This window comes from Populus nigra, chromosome 10 (assembly GCF_951802175.1).
Source record: "Populus nigra chromosome 10, ddPopNigr1.1, whole genome shotgun sequence".
NCBI classification, from domain to species: Eukaryota; Viridiplantae; Streptophyta; class Magnoliopsida; order Malpighiales; family Salicaceae; genus Populus; species Populus nigra.
This window is the reverse complement of record NC_084861.1, coordinates 13,448,908-13,475,851: the sequence shown is the minus strand read 5'-3', so window position 1 is coordinate 13,475,851 and position 26,944 is coordinate 13,448,908. Positions and strand designations below refer to the sequence as shown.

The 26,944-nt window shown below is 36.6% G+C and overlaps 3 protein-coding genes across 7 annotated transcripts; 1 reads left to right on the top strand and 2 right to left on the bottom strand.

The window, feature by feature from the left end:
• Positions 1-429: 429 nt before the first annotated feature.
• LOC133705536 (uncharacterized) lies at positions 430-7,668 on the bottom strand. 2 transcript variants are annotated; one of them, XM_062130797.1, is made up of 12 exons: positions 7,560-7,668; positions 7,187-7,471; positions 6,897-7,007; positions 6,291-6,482; positions 5,905-6,180; positions 4,076-4,699; positions 3,059-3,570; positions 2,909-2,969; positions 2,743-2,811; positions 2,373-2,411; positions 1,758-2,297; positions 430-955 (listed from the first exon to the last, which is right to left on the bottom strand). In XM_062130797.1, exons 1-11 carry the CDS (start codon positions 7,602-7,604, stop codon positions 2,268-2,270), a joined length of 2,244 nt encoding a protein of 747 aa, XP_061986781.1. In that variant the 5' UTR covers positions 7,605-7,668; the 3' UTR covers positions 430-955; positions 1,758-2,267. The 2 variants fall into 2 exon arrangements, with proteins under 2 accessions (XP_061986781.1, XP_061986780.1); XM_062130796.1 differs by having other exon boundaries at positions 1,758-2,411; positions 7,560-7,667.
• Positions 7,669-9,590: 1,922 nt separating this feature from the next.
• On the top strand, positions 9,591-12,439 carry LOC133705166 (THO complex subunit 4B-like). Of its 3 annotated transcripts, XM_062130290.1 has the most exons (5): positions 9,591-9,953; positions 10,320-10,586; positions 10,668-10,736; positions 10,835-11,019; positions 11,842-12,439. In XM_062130290.1, the coding sequence occupies exons 3-5, from the start codon at positions 10,719-10,721 to the stop codon at positions 11,987-11,989; spliced, it is 351 nt and encodes a 116-aa protein (XP_061986274.1). In that variant the 5' UTR covers positions 9,591-9,953; positions 10,320-10,586; positions 10,668-10,718; the 3' UTR covers positions 11,990-12,439. The 3 variants fall into 3 exon arrangements, with proteins under 3 accessions (XP_061986274.1, XP_061986275.1, XP_061986273.1); XM_062130291.1 differs by lacking the exon at positions 9,591-9,953 and having other exon boundaries at positions 10,101-10,586; XM_062130289.1 differs by lacking the exons at positions 9,591-9,953; positions 10,320-10,586 and having other exon boundaries at positions 10,595-10,736.
• A 470-nt stretch (positions 12,440-12,909) lies between these two features.
• Positions 12,910-26,427, bottom strand: LOC133705165 (uncharacterized). Of its 2 annotated transcripts, XM_062130287.1 has the most exons (19): positions 25,817-26,427; positions 24,712-24,791; positions 23,665-23,715; positions 22,447-22,959; positions 22,073-22,330; positions 21,658-21,723; positions 21,090-21,266; positions 20,040-20,091; positions 19,667-19,951; positions 19,377-19,487; positions 18,771-18,962; positions 18,385-18,660; positions 16,556-17,179; positions 15,539-16,050; positions 15,389-15,449; positions 15,223-15,291; positions 14,853-14,891; positions 14,238-14,777; positions 12,910-13,435 (listed from the first exon to the last, which is right to left on the bottom strand). In XM_062130287.1, exons 1-18 carry the CDS (start codon positions 26,030-26,032, stop codon positions 14,748-14,750), a joined length of 3,612 nt encoding a protein of 1,203 aa, XP_061986271.1. In that variant the 5' UTR covers positions 26,033-26,427; the 3' UTR covers positions 12,910-13,435; positions 14,238-14,747. The 2 variants fall into 2 exon arrangements, with proteins under 2 accessions (XP_061986271.1, XP_061986270.1); XM_062130286.1 differs by having other exon boundaries at positions 14,238-14,891; positions 25,817-26,424.
• Between the last annotated feature and the right edge of the window lie 517 nt (positions 26,428-26,944).

Sequence of the window (26,944 nt, the reverse complement as noted above, 5' to 3'; positions counted from 1 at the left end):
AAAGCCTCATTTTACATTGTAATGGAAACTTGGTGCATGATCATCAAATCTGTGGTGCAAATGCGTCTCAAAGGAATGCCTATTTCATCACCCGAGATACACAGGATCATCCTCCCACAAGGACGTACAGCCAGAGGTCGCTATATCTTGCCACTGATCATTAGTTTACAGGAACAATTCCTCCCCTGTAGAGGTCCCACTAACATGCAATTTTTGCAGATGCTTTGAAGTTGCGTATCAAGAAAATTGAAATTTCTGTGCAGGTTCTACAACACCGCCGAAAATCAGATGGTGAAGGGAACCCTGATCAACCACAGAATAGACAGGTGTAAATTACATGTTCCGAGGTGTTAATGAACTAGTTAGAGACATGGATTCTAGCATCAATCATGACCAATGTTTACACAAATGGTATGGAGAACATAAAAAGAGCCGAGAACTGAATCTTTTTATTTAAATCAACTCGCACACCATAGACTCAGTAAAGGAACATTTCACAAACGCCATTATACAAAGATCACAGTATCACACCAAGTTGGAGGCGGCGCGCCATAAAGAGAAAAATTACACATTTACAACATAAAAAAATCAATAACACATGCAAAGAAACCCGCTCTGGAGACTGTCCAAATCACAACATTTCCTAAACAATGCAGCTGGAGAGCTTTGTGATCCAGGCCAGCTAGCACCTTCAGGTCCTGGTCACTGAGCATGCATAATCCAGGGCGTCTCTTCACAACAAAATTGATAAACCTCTTATGAGTTAAAAACGAACTCGGAGGTTTTTAATAAGAATGTTGGCTGTTTAAAAAAAGAAGCCTGTATTTTTAATACTGCCTCGGGTACCAAAAACAAAAAAAAAAGGCCCAGAGGAATCCTGATTCTGTACAATGAGGAAATTAGACTTGATTTGAAGCTGCCTGAAAGCCTTCTCTAAATAATATGCACACAATTACTGCAACCACATAAAAGAATGCATTCGTTAGTGCAGGTACATGACAACATTAAAGCACAAATGAATTTTTTCTCTTGAACTCAAATTCCATGACATGAAATATGCAAGTTCTATTGAAGTTGTCAAGCATCTATAATGATTTCCTTACAGGTTTGGACATAAGAAAGAGTCATTACTAAAGTTCCGTTTGGTATGACTTTTATCAATTGATTTAGGGGTTTCTTCTTTTAAAAAAAAAATATTCATAGAAAAGTCATAAATATGCTAGCTAGAAATGACTATTGACTTGAATGAAAAATTCGTTATAAAATTAAGTCAGTTTTGATTTAATTAAATTTAACTTAGGATTTTGACATGTACTACATCTTTTCTTCAAAAAGATTGTTTTCAATTATTTTTACCAAAGATACTTCTAATTTAAAGTCATTTTAATTTATTTTGTCACAAGTTACATATAAAAACAACTTTTGAATTATAACTCAAAGTCAAAAGTCACTTTTCACAAGTCATGCCAAACAGACTCTTGAGTTACTGTGCCACTGCCAAGGCGTGGTCTAGGAACGACAGAAATAGAGCTATCTTTCAGAATCTTTGCAGAGAGGGATTGCTTTAGAGCTCCGACCATCTTGGTTTCAAGCCCAAAACAGATACAATTATATTTGACAATGGCCCTTTAATATGAACCTATAAACAACTTATATGGTTTCATCACACGCAAAGACGAAGATGTGGTATTCAGAAGCACAATAAACAAGTGAAAAATACACAAATAGCGATAATAATTGAGGACTGAAGACAATACCTGATAACATTTTAAACCTCTGAACTCTGTTAGATTTTAGCGGCAAAAAAACCAATGACTGGAATCATTGAACAGGGTTGCTCCAAAAGTTCCTGAACATCTTTTACACTGGCCAATCTTTTAGTGCTTGCTGCATATATTTCAACTTGGTACACCAATCAAAAAATTCTTCAGTCTGTTCAATGCATATCCATCTTAGGAGAATTGGTGCAACAATTGAAGACGCAGTTGATCTTGGACCATATAAGGTCCACAGTGATTTCTCAGCTTTCGCCTCGTGTCCTGAGCCTTTTTTTCTTATTTCACTGTTAACCTGAGCCTTTATTTCATTTATTTCATTGGTATGTCAGGGAGGAGGTCTGGAACCTGTTACTCCACTTTAATCAAATATTTTGCCCAGTTGAAGTATTTCCATATAACAGATACCAACCTGTGTTATTGCAAAAGACCAGGCATGATCTGATTATGGACCTTCAAGACTTTGTCAAATGTCCCCGGGTGAGTGAAAGATCACGTTTGACAAGAGTAAAGAACTTCAAACTACACAGCATTGCAGTGTCTATGAGAGTCACTATATTACAAGCCATCATTTGAGAGTTGAAGCAGGCCGCGCACCTGAAGGTATGGATTTTCCAACAGCTTCTCATTGTTGCTCTGCATAAAACAAAAGCAAGCACACAAGCAATGTATGACCTCTGGTATTTCATGATTAGAGTTACTGAAATACACCAGAACTAGACATGGTGATAATGAAACTTTATGACAACTTGTAGATATTCTATGTCAGTACTTTAAACACGAAAATGGCCATACATTGATCACCTCTCAGACATCTCACCCCCAAATCAGCTAACCATAATAGCTTTCCCAACTCAGAATATTATGAGACAAACATACCCAGTTCATTCTCCCGTATATCTTTTCCCAGACAATGAGCATTCCATATTTAAGAATTGCATTATTTCAAGCACAAATAAAGCCTTACCTGCTGTGCTTTAAAGATGAGATTCTGAAGCATGTGCTTGTATTCATCAGGTTTTTCTGTCATCATTCTCTGAAAAATTCAGATTTGAAGGATTCAGCAAAATTCAACTTATAATTAGAAAAATAAATAATTGAAGTTTTCTAGTGAGAATAAGATAGTATCTTGCCTTTAAAAGAAAAGCTGAAGAGTAATACGCTACCCTTGAATCTGTATCATCTAGAAGTTCCCTGCCAGAAGCAAAAAGCAAAAGGAGTTGGCATGACTTAAACAATGGCATGGCAAATCATTCCTGGGAAGTAGAGAAGAGAGGAATCACCTAAAAAACTCTTCTCCGCCAACTTCCTGGAAAGCAGAAGGATCTGCCGTGCATTTACCGATTAGAAGCAATAGAAGAGTTGCCCTGATATCCGATGCTGCACCAGGAAGATTTCCTCTTCCTTTGCTTACAACAGCAACCCCCAACGCAATATTGTCTGTTGCTGCACCAGCTAGTTGAATAAGTGGCCAATACAACAACACAGCAGGAACACGTGCAACTAATTGCATAGGAACAATAGCCTGTCCTTGGAGAAGCATTGCTGCCATTGATGCTGTCTTGCATATCAGAGAACTATTGATGCTGTAGCTAGATCTGGATCTGCTATCAGCTTCTTCCAAGAATTCATTCCAGTGGAAGTCATTTAGTTGAGAGGTGCGATCACTTGTATCATTTTTCTTATTTTCATCCGCTTCACCACAGACTTTACTTTTTTGCATTCCTTCACCATTTGGGATTGCAGTTGCAGGGAGAACTTTCAGGCACAATTGAGAGAACAATATGTCACACATCTGCTTAGAAAACACCAATGGAACATGAGTTGGGGCAAATAAACCTTATAGGAGTTTTCCAATGCAATGCATATTATGAATTGAAAGATAAGAAAAGGTAGAAGCAAGCAATTCAATTCCTGAAACCATACTTTAAAAGGAAAGAACATGGTTACTTCCCAGAGTGAAGAGCATAACGTAAATAGAAAACATTGTGCTATGTTGCATCTTTTATTTTATTTGTTTGTTTATTTTTTCAGGATAATAAAACCAGGTCTTTCAACTTTTCAGAACCCCTTGAATGCAAGGGAAGATGCAACGAATTTCACTACTGCATTAATATTCAGACAATTTCAAATATTAATCTCCAGGACATTCAAGGCAAGACGGCAATGCCAACTATCTAGTCAAATTATTCTATGAAGAACAATGCGAATATAGATCTTTTTCATTGTAGGCATTGCCCCCAAATATCAGGAAGCTATTTGGGTTGGTCAATTGTTGTATTTGTTGACCAACAAATTACCTTCAAAATGTTGATACGATCTGTTTCATTTATTTGAGCCACTAAGGATAGAGCACTGCTCATAATATCTATCACAGCATTTGCTTTCTCGAGTCTGCTATCTGCATGCTCATGACTAGCATTACTGCTCCTTGGGTGTTGCATTTCATTCTTGTCTAACAAAAATTTGCATCGCATGAGAAGTCTCTCTAGAACAAACAAGAAGCCCCATCTGATGATATTATGTTTAGACTTCAAAAGCCCGCACAAAAGCCAAATTGATAAAGGAACATCTGAAGAAACAGAAGAATCATGTACACCAGCATAGGCAATTTTTCGCTGCAATTCTTTAACATTTGACCATACATTCACATCCCTTCCCTCAGTAATCTCGGCAATAAGTAAATCACCCAACCAGGTATAGCCATTCTGACGGTAAGCAATCCTTTCTGAGTGAAGAAGAGAATGCAAAGTGGCCCATGACAGTTTTGCTTTCACGCCGACACCATTTCTTGGAACTGCACTCTCTACACTTTCCAGAAACTTGTAAGATTGGGTTGTTTCAATCAGATGAGAGAACTCTTTGTCCAAATGAGTAAAGGAACTAATTATTGCATTAAATTTCTCTGTTACATTCTCCAAGAGCTGCAAGGAACAGGTTAGATTCAGAAAGAAGCCAAATCGATAATAAAGAAACCATAATTAATCAGCAGTTCATGGAAAGATATGTTTGTGCCTATAAATTCTATGAACTGGTGCAACACATATCAGCAATTACATACCAACACCACCAACATGAAATGAACAAGGATAAATGCTATGCAATTTAATGTGATAAGCATAAATTACAATGTACAATACTGAAGATGTGTCACTGCCAAAAGCTAGGCAAACCAAATGCAGTTGGATATGTGAACATAATCAGGTCAAATTTTGGCGCCATCACATATAATGCTGTCCAAAAAAAATGAAAGTTGGTTAAAACTGTCTTGCAAAGGAAGGTAGGTACATTTAGTCCAATCAAAACCTATTTCGTAATGCATGTGTTATACATGACAGGTTTTTGAAACAGCAGTCACTGTAGACATGCTACAGCTTCAGCTACAAAGAAGAACCAGGAACAACGTAGGATATGAATGAGTTGAGTAACCAACAGCTTAGCCAGAACTTCAATTTCTAGTTAGGATTGCTGAGGTCTAAAGTTGAATCACCTCATTAGTTTTGGCTAGGCCTATAGGTTTTGACTGATGTTTCCCAATGCCTGGATGAAGCCCATGCACATCTCCAGCATGTAAATATGTATTAAGTCTTACTAATCAGTAAATTATTTCTTGCCACATGATGATGAGTTTGGTTTTTTATGTAATATGTTTGAACTTTGATTTAGGAACCCCTAAGAATTGAGTTGAAGATTTAGAAATAGGGTGTGCCATGATTAGCAGAGTTACTGGAAACTGAAGATATCAGCATAATATATATTATTGTTATCCTTATGGCACCTGGGAAAAAGGGCCTTCAAAAGACTACTGTTATCATCAGATCATTCAGACAACAGCAGGCATGGGTAATTACAGACAAACATAGAAATGAAGTTAAACATTTCTAGTCATCCAATTTGCAAAAAGAAACAAAAAATCCGAAGCAAATAATTTCATGCCCAGAAATTGAATTTTCAAATATAAATGATAGAGACCACATGCGATTGCACATGCACAGAGTAAAAGATTTTGTGTATGTGCACGTGTGCTTGCGAGTAGTCCTTGGGTTTCTTGAAGAGTAAGTCTTCTGTGATTTCCTTATAAGAAACAAGGAATGAAGACCCAGGGCAATTCATTCTACCTTCAGCTTACCATATTGAGTCGTTCATTGTTGGGATATCTAGATAGCGCACCAGAAATTGATCTTCTCAGAAGCTCCCCAATGCCTTCCAAACCCAGCTTAACAGAAATGTAAAAGGCTTCAGGTGCATTCGCAAGAGTGAGGAGAGTTGCAATAGAATGAATCTCATCATCACTAAATTCAGATTCCCCAGCTGCTACGCATGCTTCATTTATTTGATGCAACACATAGTCAAAAAGAATCAAGTACAGATTTCTCCTCTCTTCTCTTAAGTTAGCAAGAGAATACTGCAAAACATAACAAAAGATATGCGTAAAGATGTAATAGGGGAACTGGATTTATTACAATTATTGATGCCTATAGTTTATATAAAGCAATGGAAAAATGATTTTCATACCTCATGGAAAATAAATTCAATTCCCCCAATCAGGTCAAGCTCGTCTATGAGAAACACTGGGTTCATTGCGACATTCATCATAGACCCATCAGGAACTTGATAAAACATATTCGTTAACATGCAAACGAGCTTACTATGAACCAATTCTGCCCAAGAATTCTTTCTGCTAGTCTCTATTAGGGCTTTAATCACCTGAAAATGTACACAAGAATGTATCAATCAAACTCCTGTAGATGTTTGCCTAAGCACAATGTTAATCAGGAGATCCAAACACTAGATAGGACAACTATGTACTGTTGCTGCATGCCATACAAAGAGGAATTACATCAAGCCATAAACTTCACTCAAAAAGTGAACCTAACAGCTTACGAAGTTTAGAAGACAAGAAAATGCTCTACCCCCTAGTTTTTGCTGGTCAAAGCAGAGTAATAAGAGGAAGAATAAGGAATATGCACTTCCATGACAGTAGCACGTAGTACTAAAGTTTAAAGGAATCCTTCTGTGAAGTCAATATGCAATGGTTGCAACAACAATAGACATACTTAAATGGAGAGAGTTTGAGGAAGTTGCATTTTCATGATACTACTCTGAAGTAGTCAAGCTTACCCTTATGTCAAGGCCTTCTAATCGGTTTCTCAAGATTTTGCCTCTATCACAGACAAAATAAAGTAAACAGCTTAAAGCAGAAGCCCAAACAGATTCTTCCTTCTCCTCTGTCTGGAAAAACAAATTCAAGGCATCAGATAGTGAAGTGTTAAACAAAACATCAACATGGGAACTTGGATTCAACAATAAGGAATCTAAGACATTACCTCCTCATTATGTAAAGGTGAACAAAAATAAGTGGACATAAATTAAGCAAAAAACTGCTTAAATGATGCCAAATGGAACCGTACCTGGACAAGAAGAAGAAGTATCTCATATAAAATATTTAAAATCCACGATTCAAAGTTATTAATTGCTGATGAAGTTCCCAACTTATTAACAGAATCTGCCTTTTGGTTCCCCTGTGTTGGAAGTTGTTCTTCACAGTCAGAACAAGATTCTTGTGAATACTCTTCTTCAATGGTAGAAGCATCATTGATCAACACAGGTTCCAACAAATGAGCATGAACCCCGAGGTTCAGAATTAAATCAAAGGCGCGGACCCTACAAGCAGCTTTTGAAGAATTAAGCATTTCCTGAAAGGCAAACTCAAAGAAAAAATAAAATCAGAAGCTTCCACCATCTAATCATAATAACCAAGTTGATATTTTATTGACACAGCACCTCAAGCATGGACAGAGCGAGAGGAGCAGCTGTCCCGGAGTCCATAACATACCTACAAACAAAATTTCCAGTGAACTTCTATAAGCAATTCATTATCATGACAAATTTCTTTCTTAAAGAAAACACATCAAATTGAACCCCTGGGAAAATTAAAGCAGTCTTCGAAAAATCCAAGCACATCTCAACCTGGCATCAGCGCAAGAAGGAATTCATGGTAGCTTTTTATGGAACATTTGCTTCTATTTGCCATGTTTCTTGGCTTAATAAAAGTTATGTTTTAAGTCAATTAAACTACAAGAAATGTTTGATCAAATTTAATTTTTTATAATTTGCCTTGATAGATATTTCCTGTAATTCATGTTACAAACTCAATCTCCAAAACTACAACAATGGATCAAGCACAGAAAAAATAATAGATGTCCATCTTAACTAAACATGAAGCAGGTTATTGGAAAAAATAAAATCTGTACCATTTACAATGACAAATCATCCTGCTGAAGACCCGATTTGAAGATTAACTTATCCTCCAAAAAAGAATTATTATAATTCACAATTACAAAACACTTTTTATCAGAGATTCATAATTGAAACAATCCGATTCTAATATCACTGATCTTGATGATCCAAAAAATTTTCTGTTTCTAAGCCAGTCTAATGGCATTAACTTTCCATTAAGCACTCTACATGAACTTCAAATGAAGGTGACCCAACTGTATCATTTCAGCCCGAGGTCTATTATTAGCTACAAAAATTCAAGCCCAGAGCACGATGTTAGAATTTTAGATAAGCCAGTCAAAACCAGTCAATTGCCTGGATTTTCAATTATATACTAGTCAAGAGCCTGCGTCGAGGCATAAATCTATATAGTTTTTCACATGTTATTGTGTTGTGTTATTTTAGTTTAGTTTAACGAGAATATCCGGATGAGCTTGTGTGTATCTCGACTAATTGTATGAATCCTAAAGTTAACAACCATGTGAATCTCTAGTGGTCATCATATGAGCAACCACATGATTCAAATTTGAGACCACAGAAGAAGCAAACCTTTTAGTTTTAAATTTTTACCCAAGCCTCCATGTGTTATGTTATTTTATTATTTAAAGTTCGTGTGTTTTACAGGAACGATATACTACAGGAATAAGCTTTTAGTGAAGCAATTTTTTTTTAAAAAAAATCAATTGTATCCATGTTTTAAATTATGATAAACACGACAAAATTAAAAGATAAATTACTTGAATATAAAACATGAAAATGTTTATTTTATTTATTTATTTTCTTGTTATAATTTTAGACATTATTTTTTAATTTTATTTATAAATTTATTTATTTATTCGAATGTAGCAAATATAAGCATACAAGGAAAAATAATGTGAAAAATATTTTTAAATATTTTTTATTTCATTTAATATGTGAATTGCTAATCAGGATTTTATTTTTTGGTCTTGCTTACAAAAAAACAGCTATAACAAATTACACAACTAAGTATATGTGTGCAGCTAGATTAATAACGAAAGATATATTTAGACGGTTAAAATATATATATATTTTTTTTAAATAACGTTAAAATGCAGTAACCAATATATTCACCTCGAGTGAAAAACCTAATTAAGGCACTATTTAATTAATTATTATACTATAGTGTCTGGCTAAACAATTCTTACTTCTACGTTATTTAATAAATAATTAATTTAATATTGTTTCCACCGATAGCCTGAGCTAGATTCAACATAGATGGTCTTTCCCTCCTTCCAATTCAAACAATTCTTATTTCGGTTTATTCATGAAGAAGTGAGTGGCCCCATTTTCTTCCTTTTCGAAGTTTCTCTCCGATTCACCGGGCCGAGGAAAAGGAGTCCAATGGTCACCTGGGCCCAGTATCATGCAGGACCAAACCCAACTAGCCATGTCGGGTCAAAGTGGGACCAAAATCTAAATCTCAAAATAATGAATCACACGTGGCATGCAGCACGTTTAACGAAACATTCGTGCCCTCCAAAAACCCCATGCGGATGCATATATATCACACACGCTCTTCTTCCACTCTGTTTCATTCTACAAATGCTCTGAAATCCAAAACAAAGGAGGATAAATTTCCCAAAATGTCCAGCTTACTGGACATGTCTCGACAATCTCATCCGCAAGAGCAAAGATCATGGGGGGCATAACAGTTATTCCAGAGGCAGAGGCTAGGGTTCGGTTTTGGGTGCAGAGCCTGATCGTAATTGGCTCGCCCGTCGTAACGCAACCCGACCCAAACCCTACCCTGTACGACCTGCACAAGTAATGCAAGTACAGCAGGAGCCAATATTGTTAGCAGCAAGTGATGGGTCTGATGGAGAGGCTAAATTATAAATATAAAACTGGGATCATGGTGTCACCAATGAGGATATTAAGGTACTTAAGTTATCATTTCCTTACTTATTTATGTGAGTTGAAGCTTTTTTTTTTAAAAAAAAAAAAAGTATTGTTGATTGTGGGGTTTAGGGGGTTTACGTAGATTTGATGTTTTTACGGCTAATGCTATTTTTATGAGTTATACAAGCAATTTGGGTTTGTCTAGTCTGCATGTTAAGAGCTAGTCATCTTATTTTCTGCCGTTGGGCAGGTAAAGGTGGCGGTGGAAGAAAGTTTTGATATTTTAAAATTTCAATCTCTTACACGTGTCTCCTTTAAGGCTCATTTTAGAAAAATCCCAGTGATCTTGGTGATGCCTTTTCTTTTTATGAGTTTTTGGAAAGATTCACAGCCTGTACCTGACAGCAACAGGGCATTTGTGCTGATCGTGAATCTGCAGTGATGAATGATGATGTTGACTTGTTGAGGTTTGGGGTATTATGGGCATGTACGTGTGCAGTAGCTAAGGCCGTGATGGTATAGTATAAATTGCTATTTGGCATCATACCGCTTGAAAGTAGCTTTTGAGATGGCTTTAAGAATCTTGTTATGATCATTGCTGCAGTTCTTTCACGATGATGATAAAAAAAAAAGGCAGCAGGGCATTATGTTGTCACGTGTCCTATAATCGAGGTCAGTCTGCTTAAATCATACAAGATGCTGAAGTTTAGGGAATGTAGATGCATCATCTAACATAAGGTACTCCCCATGCAGGTGATTTTCTCCGAGGTTGGTGATTTGTTGAGGTACTCGCTTCATTATGATATGAGTGGGAGATCAAAGGTATCTTAGATTGATGTTTGACTCTCTTTTTTTTCTTTTTCTTTTTTCCCTAGAAGTATTAGTGTCTTCCTGTGGCTGGAAAAATTTCACTCTTTCAGGGAACAGCCGAAGTTGTATTTGCACTCCAAACAGATCCTCTAGCAGCTATCAAGAGATACAATAATGTTCAGCTTGATGGGAAGCCCCTGAAAATTGAGCTTGTAGGGGTTAATGTGATAACTCCTGTCCCTGTTCTTGTAACAACAACTACCAACTTGGCAAAACCAAAAAATGTCATTAGAAGGTACAACCTTGCTGGTGATCATTCAAACTTGGAACCAATTACTTTCATGCATTCACTGGGTCTTTTCCTTCTAGATGGGAAAGGCAATTGAAAATAATGACATTGAGTATGACCTTGCTGTATGCATTTTTTTTGCCAGTTTTTGGTCTTTTCCTGGATGATGGCATTATATATATAAAGTTTGCTTTAAACATTGTTATTCACTAGCATTGAATCACCTCCAAGTGAATTATCTGTGTTGATAGATCCGATTGATTCAATTGCTCCCTAACACATGTACCCTGATTTCTTTTCTTGATCACTAGAGCACTGTGCGGTTACATATATGAGGTGTTCAGGTCGCTTCTTCTTGAAGAGAATTTAGGAATATTTGATTGACTCATTAAATTTTCTTTCTTCAACCAGGGAAGAAAAAAAGGTTTTAAAGTGCTAACCAGTGGCATGATGAAATTGCATCAGCAATATTTGCATGCATGCATGATGCAAAGGAGCAACATAACTCATCAAGTGGTTAGAATAACACCGCATAACATCTCATAGTGACTGATAGGAAAGGGGAGAAAACAAATGAGGAATAAACTTCGCTCCAGGGCTTATAAATATCCAATTTTGTTGTCACTGATATCACGCCTTACATTTCTCTATTGGAAGTGGCCTTAGTTTTCAGGGGCATTTGCATCTTGGTGTTTCCCTTGGTATTTTAATGCACGTGATCTTTGACTTATGGAGTGGTATTCTTTAATCTTCTGTACATCTGCTATTATTGTAGCAGTACAACACTTCTTGTCTCGATAAACTAATCTTCATTTTTTCACTGGACAGTGTTCAAGAAAGAATTGGTGCAAGGAGAAGGGGCCATGGCAGCGGTCAAGAATTGGCCAGGGGCCGCAGCCAGGGAGACACCATGTCGAGAAGCTTACTGCAGAAGCACTTGATTTTGACCTGGACAGATACCACCTTGAAGCCATGAAATTAAAGTGATTTCACTGACTAGTCGAGGATATTTGCTCGCATATTCGCCTCTATCACTGTCTTTTTGTAGAGTTACTGGCCATTTTGGGGTAGGAATAGGAACTTCGATATAAGCACATCGCTTCACAGGATCATGGTATAACTAGGGACCCTAGGTTAATAGTTTCATTTAACAACACCATTTTGATTGGAATATGCGCTGTACAGTGCTGTTCTGATTTAGCTTTTGACAGTTGGTGCTTTATCATTTATGCTGCAGGATAAAAACCTTGAAATTACTGAACCCATTGTTCTGACTGTCAACATTTTACACTAAAATGGTTTTGCGAGAGACGTGAACCATGGCATTGTCACATTTATGGTTCATGTTACCTGTTCTTCCATATATTTATCTTAATTAAACGGTGCGGCTCATTTTGCTGGGTTCGTTTCGCATTAATTTTTTGTAGCTTGAGAGTCGTTATGGCTTCTGTAGTTCAAAACACCTGTAAAGCCTCATTTTACATTGTAATGGAAACTTGGTGCATGATCATCAAATCTGTGGTGCAAATGCGTCTCAAAGGAATGCCTATTTCATCACCCGAGATACACAGGATCATCCTCCCACAAGGACGTACAGCCAGAGGTCGCTATATCTTGCCACTGATCATTAGTTTACAGGAACAATTCCTCCCCTGTAGAGGTCCCACTAACATGCAATTTTTGCAGATGCTTTGAAGTTGCGTATCAAGAAAATTGAAATTTCTGTGCAGGTTCTACAACACCGCCGAAAATCAGATGGTGAAGGGAACCCTGATCAACCACAGAATAGACAGGTGTAAATTACATGTTCCGAGGTGTTAATGAACTAGTTAGAGACATGGATTCTAGCATCAATCATGACCAATGTTTACACAAATGGTATGGAGAACATAAAAAGAGCCGAGAACTGAATCTTTTTATTTAAATCAACTCGCACACCATAGACTCAGTAAAGGAACATTTCACAAACGCCATTATACAAAGATCACAGTATCACACCAAGTTGGAGGCGGCGCGCCATAAAGAGAAAAATTACACATTTACAACATAAAAAAATCAATAACACATGCAAAGAAACCCGCTCTGGAGACTGTCCAAATCACAACATTTCCTAAACAATGCAGCTGGAGAGCTTTGTGATCCAGGCCAGCTAGCACCTTCAGGTCCTGGTCACTGAGCATGCATAATCCAGGGCGTCTCTTCACAACAAAATTGATAAACCTCTTATGAGTTAAAAACGAACTCGGAGGTTTTTAATAAGAATGTTGGCTGTTTAAAAAAAGAAGCCTGTATTTTTAATACTGCCTCGGGTACCAAAAACAAAAAAAAAAGGCCCAGAGGAATCCTGATTCTGTACAATGAGGAAATTAGACTTGATTTGAAGCTGCCTGAAAGCCTTCTCTAAATAATATGCACACAATTACTGCAACCACATAAAAGAATGCATTCGTTAGTGCAGGTACATGACAACATTAAAGCACAAATGAATTTTTTCTCTTGAACTCAAATTCCATGACATGAAATATGCAAGTTCTATTGAAGTTGTCAAGCATCTATAATGATTTCCTTACAGGTTTGGACATAAGAAAGAGTCATTACTAAAGTTCCGTTTGGTATGACTTTTATCAATTGATTTAGGGGTTTCTTCTTTTAAAAAAAAAATATTCATAGAAAAGTCATAAATATGCTAGCTAGAAATGACTATTGACTTGAATGAAAAATTCGTTATAAAATTAAGTCAGTTTTGATTTAATTAAATTTAACTTAGGATTTTGACATGTACTACATCTTTTCTTCAAAAAGATTGTTTTCAATTATTTTTACCAAAGATACTTCTAATTTAAAGTCATTTTAATTTATTTTGTCACAAGTTACATATAAAAACAACTTTTGAATTATAACTCAAAGTCAAAAGTCACTTTTCACAAGTCATGCCAAACAGACTCTTGAGTTACTGTGCCACTGCCAAGGCGTGGTCTAGGAACGACAGAAATAGAGCTATCTTTCAGAATCTTTGCAGAGAGGGATTGCTTTAGAGCTCCGACCATCTTGGTTTCAAGCCCAAAACAGATACAATTATATTTGACAATGGCCCTTTAATATGAACCTATAAACAACTTATATGGTTTCATCACACGCAAAGACGAAGATGTGGTATTCAGAAGCACAATAAACAAGTGAAAAATACACAAATAGCGATAATAATTGAGGACTGAAGACAATACCTGATAACATTTTAAACCTCTGAACTCTGTTAGATTTTAGCGGCAAAAAAACCAATGACTGGAATCATTGAACAGGGTTGCTCCAAAAGTTCCTGAACATCTTTTACACTGGCCAATCTTTTAGTGCTTGCTGCATATATTTCAACTTGGTACACCAATCAAAAAATTCTTCAGTCTGTTCAATGCATATCCATCTTAGGAGAATTGGTGCAACAATTGAAGACGCAGTTGATCTTGGACCATATAAGGTCCACAGTGATTTCTCAGCTTTCGCCTCGTGTCCTGAGCCTTTTTTTCTTATTTCACTGTTAACCTGAGCCTTTATTTCATTTATTTCATTGGTATGTCAGGGAGGAGGTCTGGAACCTGTTACTCCACTTTAATCAAATATTTTGCCCAGTTGAAGTATTTCCATATAACAGATACCAACCTGTGTTATTGCAAAAGACCAGGCATGATCTGATTATGGACCTTCAAGACTTTGTCAAATGTCCCCGGGTGAGTGAAAGATCACGTTTGACAAGAGTAAAGAACTTCAAACTACACAGCATTGCAGTGTCTATGAGAGTCACTATATTACAAGCCATCATTTGAGAGTTGAAGCAGGCCGCGCACCTGAAGGTATGGATTTTCCAACAGCTTCTCATTGTTGCTCTGCATAAAACAAAAGCAAGCACACAAGCAATGTATGACCTCTGGTATTTCATGATTAGAGTTACTGAAATACACCAGAACTAGACATGGTGATAATGAAACTTTATGACAACTTGTAGATATTCTATGTCAGTACTTTAAACACGAAAATGGCCATACATTGATCACCTCTCAGACATCTCACCCCCAAATCAGCTAACCATAATAGCTTTCCCAACTCAGAATATTATGAGACAAACATACCCAGTTCATTCTCCCGTATATCTTTTCCCAGACAATGAGCATTCCATATTTAAGAATTGCATTATTTCAAGCACAAATAAAGCCTTACCTGCTGTGCTTTAAAGATGAGATTCTGAAGCATGTGCTTGTATTCATCAGGTTTTTCTGTCATCATTCTCTGAAAAATTCAGATTTGAAGGATTCAGCAAAATTCAACTTATAATTAGAAAAATAAATAATTGAAGTTTTCTAGTGAGAATAAGATAGTATCTTGCCTTTAAAAGAAAAGCTGAAGAGTAATACGCTACCCTTGAATCTGTATCATCTAGAAGTTCCCTGCCAGAAGCAAAAAGCAAAAGGAGTTGGCATGACTTAAACAATGGCATGGCAAATCATTCCTGGGAAGTAGAGAAGAGAGGAATCACCTAAAAAACTCTTCTCCGCCAACTTCCTGGAAAGCAGAAGGATCTGCCGTGCATTTACCGATTAGAAGCAATAGAAGAGTTGCCCTGATATCCGATGCTGCACCAGGAAGATTTCCTCTTCCTTTGCTTACAACAGCAACCCCCAACGCAATATTGTCTGTTGCTGCACCAGCTAGTTGAATAAGTGGCCAATACAACAACACAGCAGGAACACGTGCAACTAATTGCATAGGAACAATAGCCTGTCCTTGGAGAAGCATTGCTGCCATTGATGCTGTCTTGCATATCAGAGAACTATTGATGCTGTAGCTAGATCTGGATCTGCTATCAGCTTCTTCCAAGAATTCATTCCAGTGGAAGTCATTTAGTTGAGAGGTGCGATCACTTGTATCATTTTTCTTATTTTCATCCGCTTCACCACAGACTTTACTTTTTTGCATTCCTTCACCATTTGGGATTGCAGTTGCAGGGAGAACTTTCAGGCACAATTGAGAGAACAATATGTCACACATCTGCTTAGAAAACACCAATGGAACATGAGTTGGGGCAAATAAACCTTATAGGAGTTTTCCAATGCAATGCATATTATGAATTGAAAGATAAGAAAAGGTAGAAGCAAGCAATTCAATTCCTGAAACCATACTTTAAAAGGAAAGAACATGGTTACTTCCCAGAGTGAAGAGCATAACGTAAATAGAAAACATTGTGCTATGTTGCATCTTTTATTTTATTTGTTTGTTTATTTTTTCAGGATAATAAAACCAGGTCTTTCAACTTTTCAGAACCCCTTGAATGCAAGGGAAGATGCAACGAATTTCACTACTGCATTAATATTCAGACAATTTCAAATATTAATCTCCAGGACATTCAAGGCAAGACGGCAATGCCAACTATCTAGTCAAATTATTCTATGAAGAACAATGCGAATATAGATCTTTTTCATTGTAGGCATTGCCCCCAAATATCAGGAAGCTATTTGGGTTGGTCAATTGTTGTATTTGTTGACCAACAAATTACCTTCAAAATGTTGATACGATCTGTTTCATTTATTTGAGCCACTAAGGATAGAGCACTGCTCATAATATCTATCACAGCATTTGCTTTCTCGAGTCTGCTATCTGCATGCTCATGACTAGCATTACTGCTCCTTGGGTGTTGCATTTCATTCTTGTCTAACAAAAATTTGCATCGCATGAGAAGTCTCTCTAGAACAAACAAGAAGCCCCATCTGATGATATTATGTTTAGACTTCAAAAGCCCGCACAAAAGCCAAATTGATAAAGGAACATCTGAAGAAACAGAAGAATCATGTACACCAGCATAGGCAATTTTTCGCTGCAATTCTTTAACATTTGACCATACATTCACATCCCTTCCCTCAGTAATCTCGGCAATAAGTAAATCACCCAACCAGGTATAGCCATTCTGACGGTAAGCAATCCTTTCTGAGTGAAGAAGAGAATGCAAAGTGGCCCATGACAGTTTTGCTTTCACGCCGACACCATTTCTTGGAACTGCACTCTCTACACTTTCCAGAAACTTGTAAGATTGGGTTGTTTCAATCAGATGAGAGAACTCTTTGTCCAAATGAGTAAAGGAACTAATTATTGCATTAAATTTCTCTGTTACATTCTCCAAGAGCTGCAAGGAACAGGTTAGATTCAGAAAGAAGCCAAATCGATAATAAAGAAACCATAATTAATCAGCAGTTCATGGAAAGATATGTTTGTGCCTATAAATTCTATGAACTGGTGCAACACATATCAGCAATTACATACCAACACCACCAACATGAAATGAACAAGGATAAATGCTATGCAATTTAATGTGATAAGCATAAATTACAATGTACAATACTGAAGATGTGTCACTGCCAAAAGCTAGGCAAACCAAATGCAGTTGGATATGTGAACATAATCAGGTCAAATTTTGGCGCCATCACATATAATGCTGTCCAAAAAAAATGAAAGTTGGTTAAAACTGTCTTGCAAAGGAAGGTAGGTACATTTAGTCCAATCAAAACCTATTTCGTAATGCATGTGTTATACATGACAGGTTTTTGAAACAGCAGTCACTGTAGACATGCTACAGCTTCAGCTACAAAGAAGAACCAGGAACAACGTAGGATATGAATGAGTTGAGTAACCAACAGCTTAGCCAGAACTTCAATTTCTAGTTAGGATTGCTGAGGTCTAAAGTTGAATCACCTCATTAGTTTTGGCTAGGCCTATAGGTTTTGACTGATGTTTCCCAATGCCTGGATGAAGCCCATGCACATCTCCAGCATGTAAATATGTATTAAGTCTTACTAATCAGTAAATTATTTCTTGCCACATGATGATGAGTTTGGTTTTTTATGTAATATGTTTGAACTTTGATTTAGGAACCCCTAAGAATTGAGTTGAAGATTTAGAAATAGGGTGTGCCATGATTAGCAGAGTTACTGGAAACTGAAGATATCAGCATAATATATATTATTGTTATCCTTATGGCACCTGGGAAAAAGGGCCTTCAAAAGACTACTGTTATCATCAGATCATTCAGACAACAGCAGGCATGGGTAATTACAGACAAACATAGAAATGAAGTTAAACATTTCTAGTCATCCAATTTGCAAAAAGAAACAAAAAATCCGAAGCAAATAATTTCATGCCCAGAAATTGAATTTTCAAATATAAATGATAGAGACCACATGCGATTGCACATGCACAGAGTAAAAGATTTTGTGTATGTGCACGTGTGCTTGCGAGTAGTCCTTGGGTTTCTTGAAGAGTAAGTCTTCTGTGATTTCCTTATAAGAAACAAGGAATGAAGACCCAGGGCAATTCATTCTACCTTCAGCTTACCATATTGAGTCGTTCATTGTTGGGATATCTAGATAGCGCACCAGAAATTGATCTTCTCAGAAGCTCCCCAATGCCTTCCAAACCCAGCTTAACAGAAATGTAAAAGGCTTCAGGTGCATTCGCAAGAGTGAGGAGAGTTGCAATAGAATGAATCTCATCATCACTAAATTCAGATTCCCCAGCTGCTACGCATGCTTCATTTATTTGATGCAACACATAGTCAAAAAGAATCAAGTACAGATTTCTCCTCTCTTCTCTTAAGTTAGCAAGAGAATACTGCAAAACATAACAAAAGATATGCGTAAAGATGTAATAGGGGAACTGGATTTATTACAATTATTGATGCCTATAGTTTATATAAAGCAATGGAAAAATGATTTTCATACCTCATGGAAAATAAATTCAATTCCCCCAATCAGGTCAAGCTCGTCTATGAGAAACACTGGGTTCATTGCGACATTCATCATAGACCCATCAGGAACTTGATAAAACATATTCGTTAACATGCAAACGAGCTTACTATGAACCAATTCTGCCCAAGAATTCTTTCTGCTAGTCTCTATTAGGGCTTTAATCACCTGAAAATGTACACAAGAATGTATCAATCAAACTCCTGTAGATGTTTGCCTAAGCACAATGTTAATCAGGAGATCCAAACACTAGATAGGACAACTATGTACTGTTGCTGCATGCCATACAAAGAGGAATTACATCAAGCCATAAACTTCACTCAAAAAGTGAACCTAACAGCTTACGAAGTTTAGAAGACAAGAAAATGCTCTACCCCCTAGTTTTTGCTGGTCAAAGCAGAGTAATAAGAGGAAGAATAAGGAATATGCACTTCCATGACAGTAGCACGTAGTACTAAAGTTTAAAGGAATCCTTCTGTGAAGTCAATATGCAATGGTTGCAACAACAATAGACATACTTAAATGGAGAGAGTTTGAGGAAGTTGCATTTTCATGATACTACTCTGAAGTAGTCAAGCTTACCCTTATGTCAAGGCCTTCTAATCGGTTTCTCAAGATTTTGCCTCTATCACAGACAAAATAAAGTAAACAGCTTAAAGCAGAAGCCCAAACAGATTCTTCCTTCTCCTCTGTCTGGAAAAACAAATTCAAGGCATCAGATAGTGAAGTGTTAAACAAAACATCAACATGGGAACTTGGATTCAACAATAAGGAATCTAAGACATTACCTCCTCATTATGTAAAGGTGAACAAAAATAAGTGGACATAAATTAAGCAAAAAACTGCTTAAATGATGCCAAATGGAACCGTACCTGGACAAGAAGAAGAAGTATCTCATATAAAATATTTAAAATCCACGATTCAAAGTTATTAATTGCTGATGAAGTTCCCAACTTATTAACAGAATCTGCCTTTTGGTTCCCCTGTGTTGGAAGTTGTTCTTCACAGTCAGAACAAGATTCTTGTGAATACTCTTCTTCAATGGTAGAAGCATCATTGATCAACACAGGTTCCAACAAATGAGCATGAACCCCGAGGTTCAGAATTAAATCAAAGGCGCGGACCCTACAAGCAGCTTTTGAAGAATTAAGCATTTCCTGAAAGGCAAACTCAAAGAAAAAATAAAATCAGAAGCTTCCACCATCTAATCATAATAACCAAGTTGATATTTTATTGACACAGCACCTCAAGCATGGACAGAGCGAGAGGAGCAGCTGTCCCGGAGTCCATAACATACCTACAAACAAAATTTCCAGTGAACTTCTATAAGCAATTCATTATCATGACAAATTTCTTTCTTAAAGAAAACACATCAAATTGAACCCCTGGGAAAATTAAAGCAGTCTTCGAAAAATCCAAGCACATCTCAACCTGGCATCAGCGCAAGAAGGAATTCATGGTAGCTTTTTATGGAACATTTGCTTCTATTTGCCATGTTTCTTGGCTTAATAAAAGTTATGTTTTAAGTCAATTAAACTACAAGAAATGTTTGATCAAATTTAATTTTTTATAATTTGCCTTGATAGATATTTCCTGTAATTCATGTTACAAACTCAATCTCCAAAACTACAACAATGGATCAAGCACAGAAAAAATAATAGATGTCCATCTTAACTAAACATGAAGCAGGTTATTGGAAAAAATAAAATCTGTACCATTTACAATGACAAATCATCCTGCTGAAGACCCGATTTGAAGATTAACTTATCCTCCAAAAAAGAATTATTATAATTCACAATTACAAAACACTTTTTATCAGAGATTCATAATTGAAACAATCCGATTCTAATATCACTGATCTTGATGATCCAAAAAATTTTCTGTTTCTAAGCCAGTCTAATGGCATTAACTTTCCATTAAGCACTCTACATGAACTTCAAATGAAGGTGACCCAACTGTATCATTTCAAATTTGCCATGCTGCATACCACAGCAGTACATGTTCTAGCCTTCTAGGTAACTCAGTCCCCAGCATTGGATCACAAAAGCCACTAATATTTGATTATTTCCAAGGCAATTATAAAAACATGCAATCACTATAGCAAATTTGAAAAGCTCCCAGCCTTTTCATGTGGATAACAATCATATGATTATGATTATATAGCAGATGATTGCATTGGCTAATCATGTATAGAGCACAAGTATGTATGTGTGTACAGATCGATAGCAAAAGATGCAGTGCCTGGTTGAGAATTGAATATACAAGAAAAAGAAAACGATGCTAGTTAAAACTTACATGTCAATGACAAGTTTAATAAGAACACTCACAGCCACATCCATTGATGGCTTTCCGCTGTTATTATTTAATCTAGATACAGTCAAATGATTGGCACTAGCAGAATATGTCTCTGAGCTAACTGCAGCAATAACCTCGCATACCTCAGCAGGGTTTAATCGCAAAGGTTGCTGTCCACTGAAACAATTAAAAAGAAAATAATAAGAGAAAGGGAAGTGGTCAGATGAAATAACCTGAACTCCCAACAGAAAAGGAACTGGGGTAATAAAATCCAAAACAAGAAAATGAAGCCACCAACAGAAAACAATTAGTTGTTTTCAAGTTTCGACTACAAAAGAGCATTATGCATTTGTGAAAAATGTACAACTGCATTTAACAGGGGCAAAGGTAGGGGTGCATGGGATTAGAAACACCAAAAAGAAGAAAATGCTGATAAAGATTATGTCATAACAAGGAAAGTGATTCCAGTCAGAAATAGATGACCATATAAAGTCAAGTATAAAAAACCAAGACCACCTTTTCTAGATGTGAAGAGAATATTAGAACCATAGGATCTGTCATTTTGTACCTGTAGTGACGATACTGGAAGAGCTGTCGCGCACGTGGGCGAAACATGCTCACAGGAGAATCCTCCCTGCAACAGGAATCAAAATGTTCAGGAGTTTAATCAACAGTTTCATACCAATGTGATGTTTATATCATTGTCTACGCAGTTGTAAATAAATTTCAAGCAAGAGGTAATGGAGCATCACTGTGATCTAACTAAATGATGAACGACCACCTTCCTCTCCAAATGAGAACCCAAGTTACTTTACTATCACTCTAACAACTAGGCAACATTTATCACGCAACTTTGCCATAGCACAAAAGTAAGTCACAAGTATACGTGACAGATGAGTTTACATGTAAGAGAAAATCTAATCTTAATTGGAACAAAATTCTCCAAGCTTGACAAAGCAAAAATTTTAGGAAGAAGAACATACCAGATTTGGTGAGGTCCTGCTTTACTCCGCTTAGATGATGTTATTGTTCTCAAGTGGCGACGAGCTGAGGCTGAATTGGTAATTGTTGTGACTGATGAAGGCTGCAGCAGTTGATCAAGGTAAGGCAAATCGGCTGTTCCAAAATATTTCCAAGGCTGGCCCTTCGTTTTATCTTCCATGTCTCCTACAAGTAGAGCTGCAGCACCTAATTCTAGGAATTTGCATACACTCACATCATGGAGATCCACAGGACGATCACTGCATTATGAAATGAATACATTCAACCAATGCATAAAGCAACAGAATAAGAGACATCACCAAAGTTAAAAAGAAAAGATTTAACCTAGAAAACAGTGCATACAAAAGTTTGTTACCTCTCAGTTGATAGAAATGGTCGCCCAACCCAACGCCACTTCAAAACATCATCTGCAATGTAATCAAGATCCTCGGCCACCTCATCATTTTCAACATTTGATAAGTTTGAAGCAGGTAAAGTAGTAGGGTCATTCTTCTCTGAAGATTCTGCGCCACTTGAAGGGCTTAATTGGTAATTAAAAGATCTACTAAACAAAGATGGCTGAGTTGTAAGTGACTGTCTAGACACAGAGGGAGCTACAGTAAAAGCTGCTGGTTGGAAAGGTCGCTTTGGAATATGATGGGCTACAAGGGAACGCACATAATTTAATGACTTTACAAGAGCTTCAGAAGCATAAATATATACAGGTGGGGAAGGTGAGTAATTTGCAGGTGCTGTTGATGAAACAGATTGCTGATTCAGAGATCCAGACCAAGTTGATGATGTTCGTTTTAAGCTGATATCACACTCAGCAATTATGCTCAGGCAAAACCGATCAATCTGAGATAATGTCTCCTCACTAGGTATACATCTGTGGCAAAAGAAAAAAATAATTATAAACTAATCATAGAATCTAACAGAGCTGACTACTTCATAAAAGGGCACATATGTGGCATAGAAGACACTTTTATATTTAATGCAACCAGGATGAGACATGCATCCTGGCCTTCATTCCAATTATTTATAGACAAAATAATTGAATAACAAAAATAAAAAATTCTTCTTCCAAAATTTAAAAGAGTTGATTAGCATGCAGTTCAAGAGGCTTCGCTAGTCTGGCTAGCAGCCAATGAGATGTTTGTGGCATGAAAATCAATGAAAGGCGGACCCAAAACTCCACATGTTTGAATAAAGTCTAGGGCAGATGTGGGAGAGAAGCTTTTCGATCATCCAAGATTTCTTTCTCAAATCCACTGACTGCATTTATCTCAGCTATGTCAAGCTCGCTCTTTAAAATCTGTCATCTGCCATGTTAGGTTAGGCCAGCAAGCGCACTTATATTTTCAGGTTGATTTGATGCCAAAAATCCCATGAGCTTATGCACCACATAGCATAGCGCCCCTATTCTCTCCTTTCATTGTAACTAAAGTAATGGAGAAAAATCCCATAAGGAAGAACAAGATATTATCATCTCACCAGCAATGGCTCACATATGAAAGACTGCATATTAAAGATGGACTCTCTATTCTACATTCAAAAGCTAATAAGGAAACAACTTTGTGCAAGGCCAACGTACCGTAGAAGGTAACGCTTCAAATGTGTCACACATCTTCCAACTACTGCTGGACTGGTACGAATTAAAGCCGTGTCAGTGGTAAAATACTTAACATTATAACAGGTACTATCCTACAAAATATTTTCAAAGCAAAAGAGATGAAATAAAAACAGAAAGTTTGCACGAGTACGCAACCCATAGCTCATTTAGTAGGAAAACACAAACATGCATCAGCAGCAGTATAACTAAACTAAGAACACAACCATGACAGCCATTCTTTTTAGCCTTGTGTAGAGTTGAATATACCAAATTGAAGAACTATCAGAGTCCTAACATATAGCAAATAAAATTTCCATAATATGGAAACTAGCAGTAGATGATGTGATTCGTAAATTCAGCAATATTCCAGAAATGATTGTTGATTTCAACCATTCATTGAGCAAAAGAGAAAAGTCTTAAACAGAACAGGAAAGTTGAAAATGATAATTATCAATTAGGGGTTCATCACATCAATTTGTTTCAGAGTGCTTCACTTGAAGAACAGATGATCGCAGCCTTATTTTACTTTGACATTTACAAGGGGACATGGACAGTCTGATGTGTGAGGTTGTGACCATTCTGGGTGTTGAATTTATCATGCAGATACTTGAGTTGCTTATCTTAAGTTTGTTTTTAGGCTGGATGTCTTACTTCTCGTGCTTTTTTCCCTGTATATCTTTTCTCTATTTATAGAAAACTGAGAATGACCAAAATCAAGATGGTTCAATGCAACAGGTGAGACCAACTTATATTTGAAAGCTTACTGTTCTCCCCCCTCTCCCTGTCCACAAGCTGCCATACCAATAATATTCTCGATATATGCACCTGATCATGCCTTAAATATTTGAGCATACATGACAGCATATCAATTTCATTTCTTTCTCACACCATATTAACAATTCCTGTTTCTCTAATTCCACCTAATGCATTAAAAGGGAATAGGTTCCATAGCAGTCGTTTCTATGTGCAAAGCAAAAGAAAATAAGTTCAGAATATACATCATGAAATAATAACAAACAACACATTTACCTGCGCTCCCTCTCTGCAATTGTATGTTCCAGAATGACACCATATGCCAGATCAGTAGTTGCAGGGGCTGCCAGATAATCCTGCCATTTGTTCATTGAAGTAGTAAATTCAAACCTGTATCCCGTGCATTCAATTTTAATAGCAGAATGTCATTGTAATTTGTTTATTGGTGCGATATTGAACCTAATGCTCCACCAAATCCAAACCCTCATTGATCACCTTGGCCTGACAGCCAAGTGTGAATAATTATTCTTATGAAGAGTGCCATGAGAGACAAAAATAGGCAGAAGGGAAGTGAACAGTGCTTTGAAAACCTAGATATGCATGTTAGCTGATGTCATTATTATATATAAAAGCAAAGATGGTACATCTAAGGCCCCGCTTGGGCTTCAAAAACAATGATTAAATCAAAACAGTCACTAAAAAATGATTCAATTACTATGGGTTCGCGATTCCCTTTCCTTTCTCTGATTCTTCATGGGATTTCAACATAGATAAGCCTACTGTGAAAATCTAATGCATTCAGGTTAGTCACAACCTAACAATAAATGCTTTTCATTAGATACAAAATAAAACATCCATCAACTGCCAGTGAATCAGATCCGTATTGCACTAAAAGTTAATTAAAACTACAAAAAGCAATAAATTCAAGCAGCATCAGATTTCAAATACCACATGTGGCAATAATTTAGTAGAGCAGCAATCAAAAGCTTACAAATATGGCAAAAAGTACGACAAATGACGGCTTTTTTTTCATAAAGTCAATCGCACAAACTCAAATTAACTGCACACAGGGAAAAAAAAGGAAACTAGATGCACTGAAATGCAACACGATTTTCTCTTAAGAATCTCAATTTGCTCACGAATACCATCCTTGGCTCCAAGAAAAATGTAAAACAAACAAAAAATTGAAACCAATTCCAATTTTCTCTCAATTGCCACTTAAGGAAGCAACACCTTTTCACTTATTAAGCCTAAAAAAACATCCAAGTCCCTCATTTTAACACATAAATCTCTAATTCAGAGCTAGAAACAGTAGACTGAATTAGAAAAGAAAAAACTCAAATTGAAATCAACAACTTCAAGATCCAAATCAAACACTTACAAGAAGCGTTCTAGAAGCATCAGTCGAGGTGGCAGGGGAAATTCCATGGTGAGAGGTGGCGACAGCAGCGGAGGATAAACAATCAGCCACGGCACGGCGGAGCGGCTCGGGCGGCTTCTTTAAAGAAGAAGATCTAAGCCTGGAAACAGCACCAAACTGGAGCTGTAGCATGGCGCTACCAGGACTATTTCGTGAGGAACTGAACGTTGAAGACATTGGAATTGACGGAGATTGGTGCACCAAGTCTCTGGGCAACTATCAACAGAGGCTATAAATTAAACTAATAATTAAAAAGAGCGAGTATTCTTCCGCCATCGTCAAGTAGTCATCTCCGCATTTGTCTCTGCTGTGAGTGAGTGGGTGGGTGAATGGAGAGGGGGAAAGAGAGTTGGGGAATGGAATTGGAGAGAGAAGGAAGGGTTGGATTTATTTATTTATTTTTAATAATAATCTGGAAAGGAAATTCGTAGGTGATGTATCTTATTAGCTGTAAGGACCATGGAGTATGCGGAGTTTTATGAGGTGGTATGCATTATTAGCTGGGCAGCGCTAGATGAAAACTTTTTAAGTGGGCCGATGAGAAGAGGAAAAAAAAAAAAACTTTGTCGAATTAATTTCTGTTCGATTGATGAGGAGATAGGAAATATAATTATGGGTAATTAAGAATCCACTCTCTTTATTATATAAAAAAAATAATGAGAGTAGATGGAAAAGAGATGAACCTGTTTTTTATTTTAAACTTCAATTTGCTGGTATAAAATTCAAAGTAATATTTAATTCAGAACTTGTTTATATTAAAAATAATTTTTAAAAAAATATACTTTATATATTTTTAAATAAAAAATATTTTAGAAATAATCATTATAATAATATAAACATTATTTTACTAAAAAAACATGGAAAGAGCTATTTAAAGTTTTTTTTTTACAAAATAATTTACGTGCAAAAGGAGTTTCTTTGTGAATCCGGAGATGCCAAATCCAATGGCTATATAATAGGCATATAAGTGAGAGCATATTATTCTGGTCAATTCTTCTGTCTTTTAATCGTTTGACAAAAAATATTTTATTTTGAGAAAAAAGATATATATATATATATTTATTTATATGGGTGTTCGGACCAACTTGC

What these genes read in the sequence shown, in the direction of transcription:
- LOC133705536 (XM_062130796.1), bottom strand. Translation starts at nt 7,604, where the DNA reads ATGGACTCCGGGACAGCTGCTCCTCTCGCTCTGTCCATGCTTGAG. An exon ending in GGCGGAGAAGAGTTTTTTAG is followed by an intron (nt 2,970 to 3,058) that starts GTGATTCCTCTC and finishes TGCTTCTGGCAG; the next exon opens with GGAACTTCTAGATGATACAG. An exon ending in TCATCTTTAAAGCACAGCAG is followed by an intron (nt 2,412 to 2,742) that starts GTAAGGCTTTAT and finishes TGTTTTATGCAG; the next exon opens with AGCAACAATGAGAAGCTGTT.
- LOC133705166 (XM_062130289.1), top strand. Translation starts at nt 10,662, where the DNA reads ATGCAGGTGATTTTCTCCGAGGTTGGTGATTTGTTGAGGTACTCGCTT. An exon ending in ATATGAGTGGGAGATCAAAG is followed by an intron (nt 10,737 to 10,834) that starts GTATCTTAGATT and finishes TCACTCTTTCAG; the next exon opens with GGAACAGCCGAAGTTGTATT. An exon ending in CCAAAAAATGTCATTAGAAG is followed by an intron (nt 11,020 to 11,841) that starts GTACAACCTTGC and finishes TTCACTGGACAG; the next exon opens with TGTTCAAGAAAGAATTGGTG.
- LOC133705165 (XM_062130286.1), bottom strand. Translation starts at nt 26,032, where the DNA reads ATGTCTTCAACGTTCAGTTCCTCACGAAATAGTCCTGGTAGCGCCATG. An exon ending in ATGCTTCTAGAACGCTTCTT is followed by an intron (nt 24,792 to 25,816) that starts GTAAGTGTTTGA and finishes AACAAATGGCAG; the next exon opens with GATTATCTGGCAGCCCCTGC. An exon ending in CTTCAGCTTTTCTTTTAAAG is followed by an intron (nt 15,292 to 15,388) that starts GCAAGATACTAT and finishes TGAATTTTTCAG; the next exon opens with AGAATGATGACAGAAAAACC.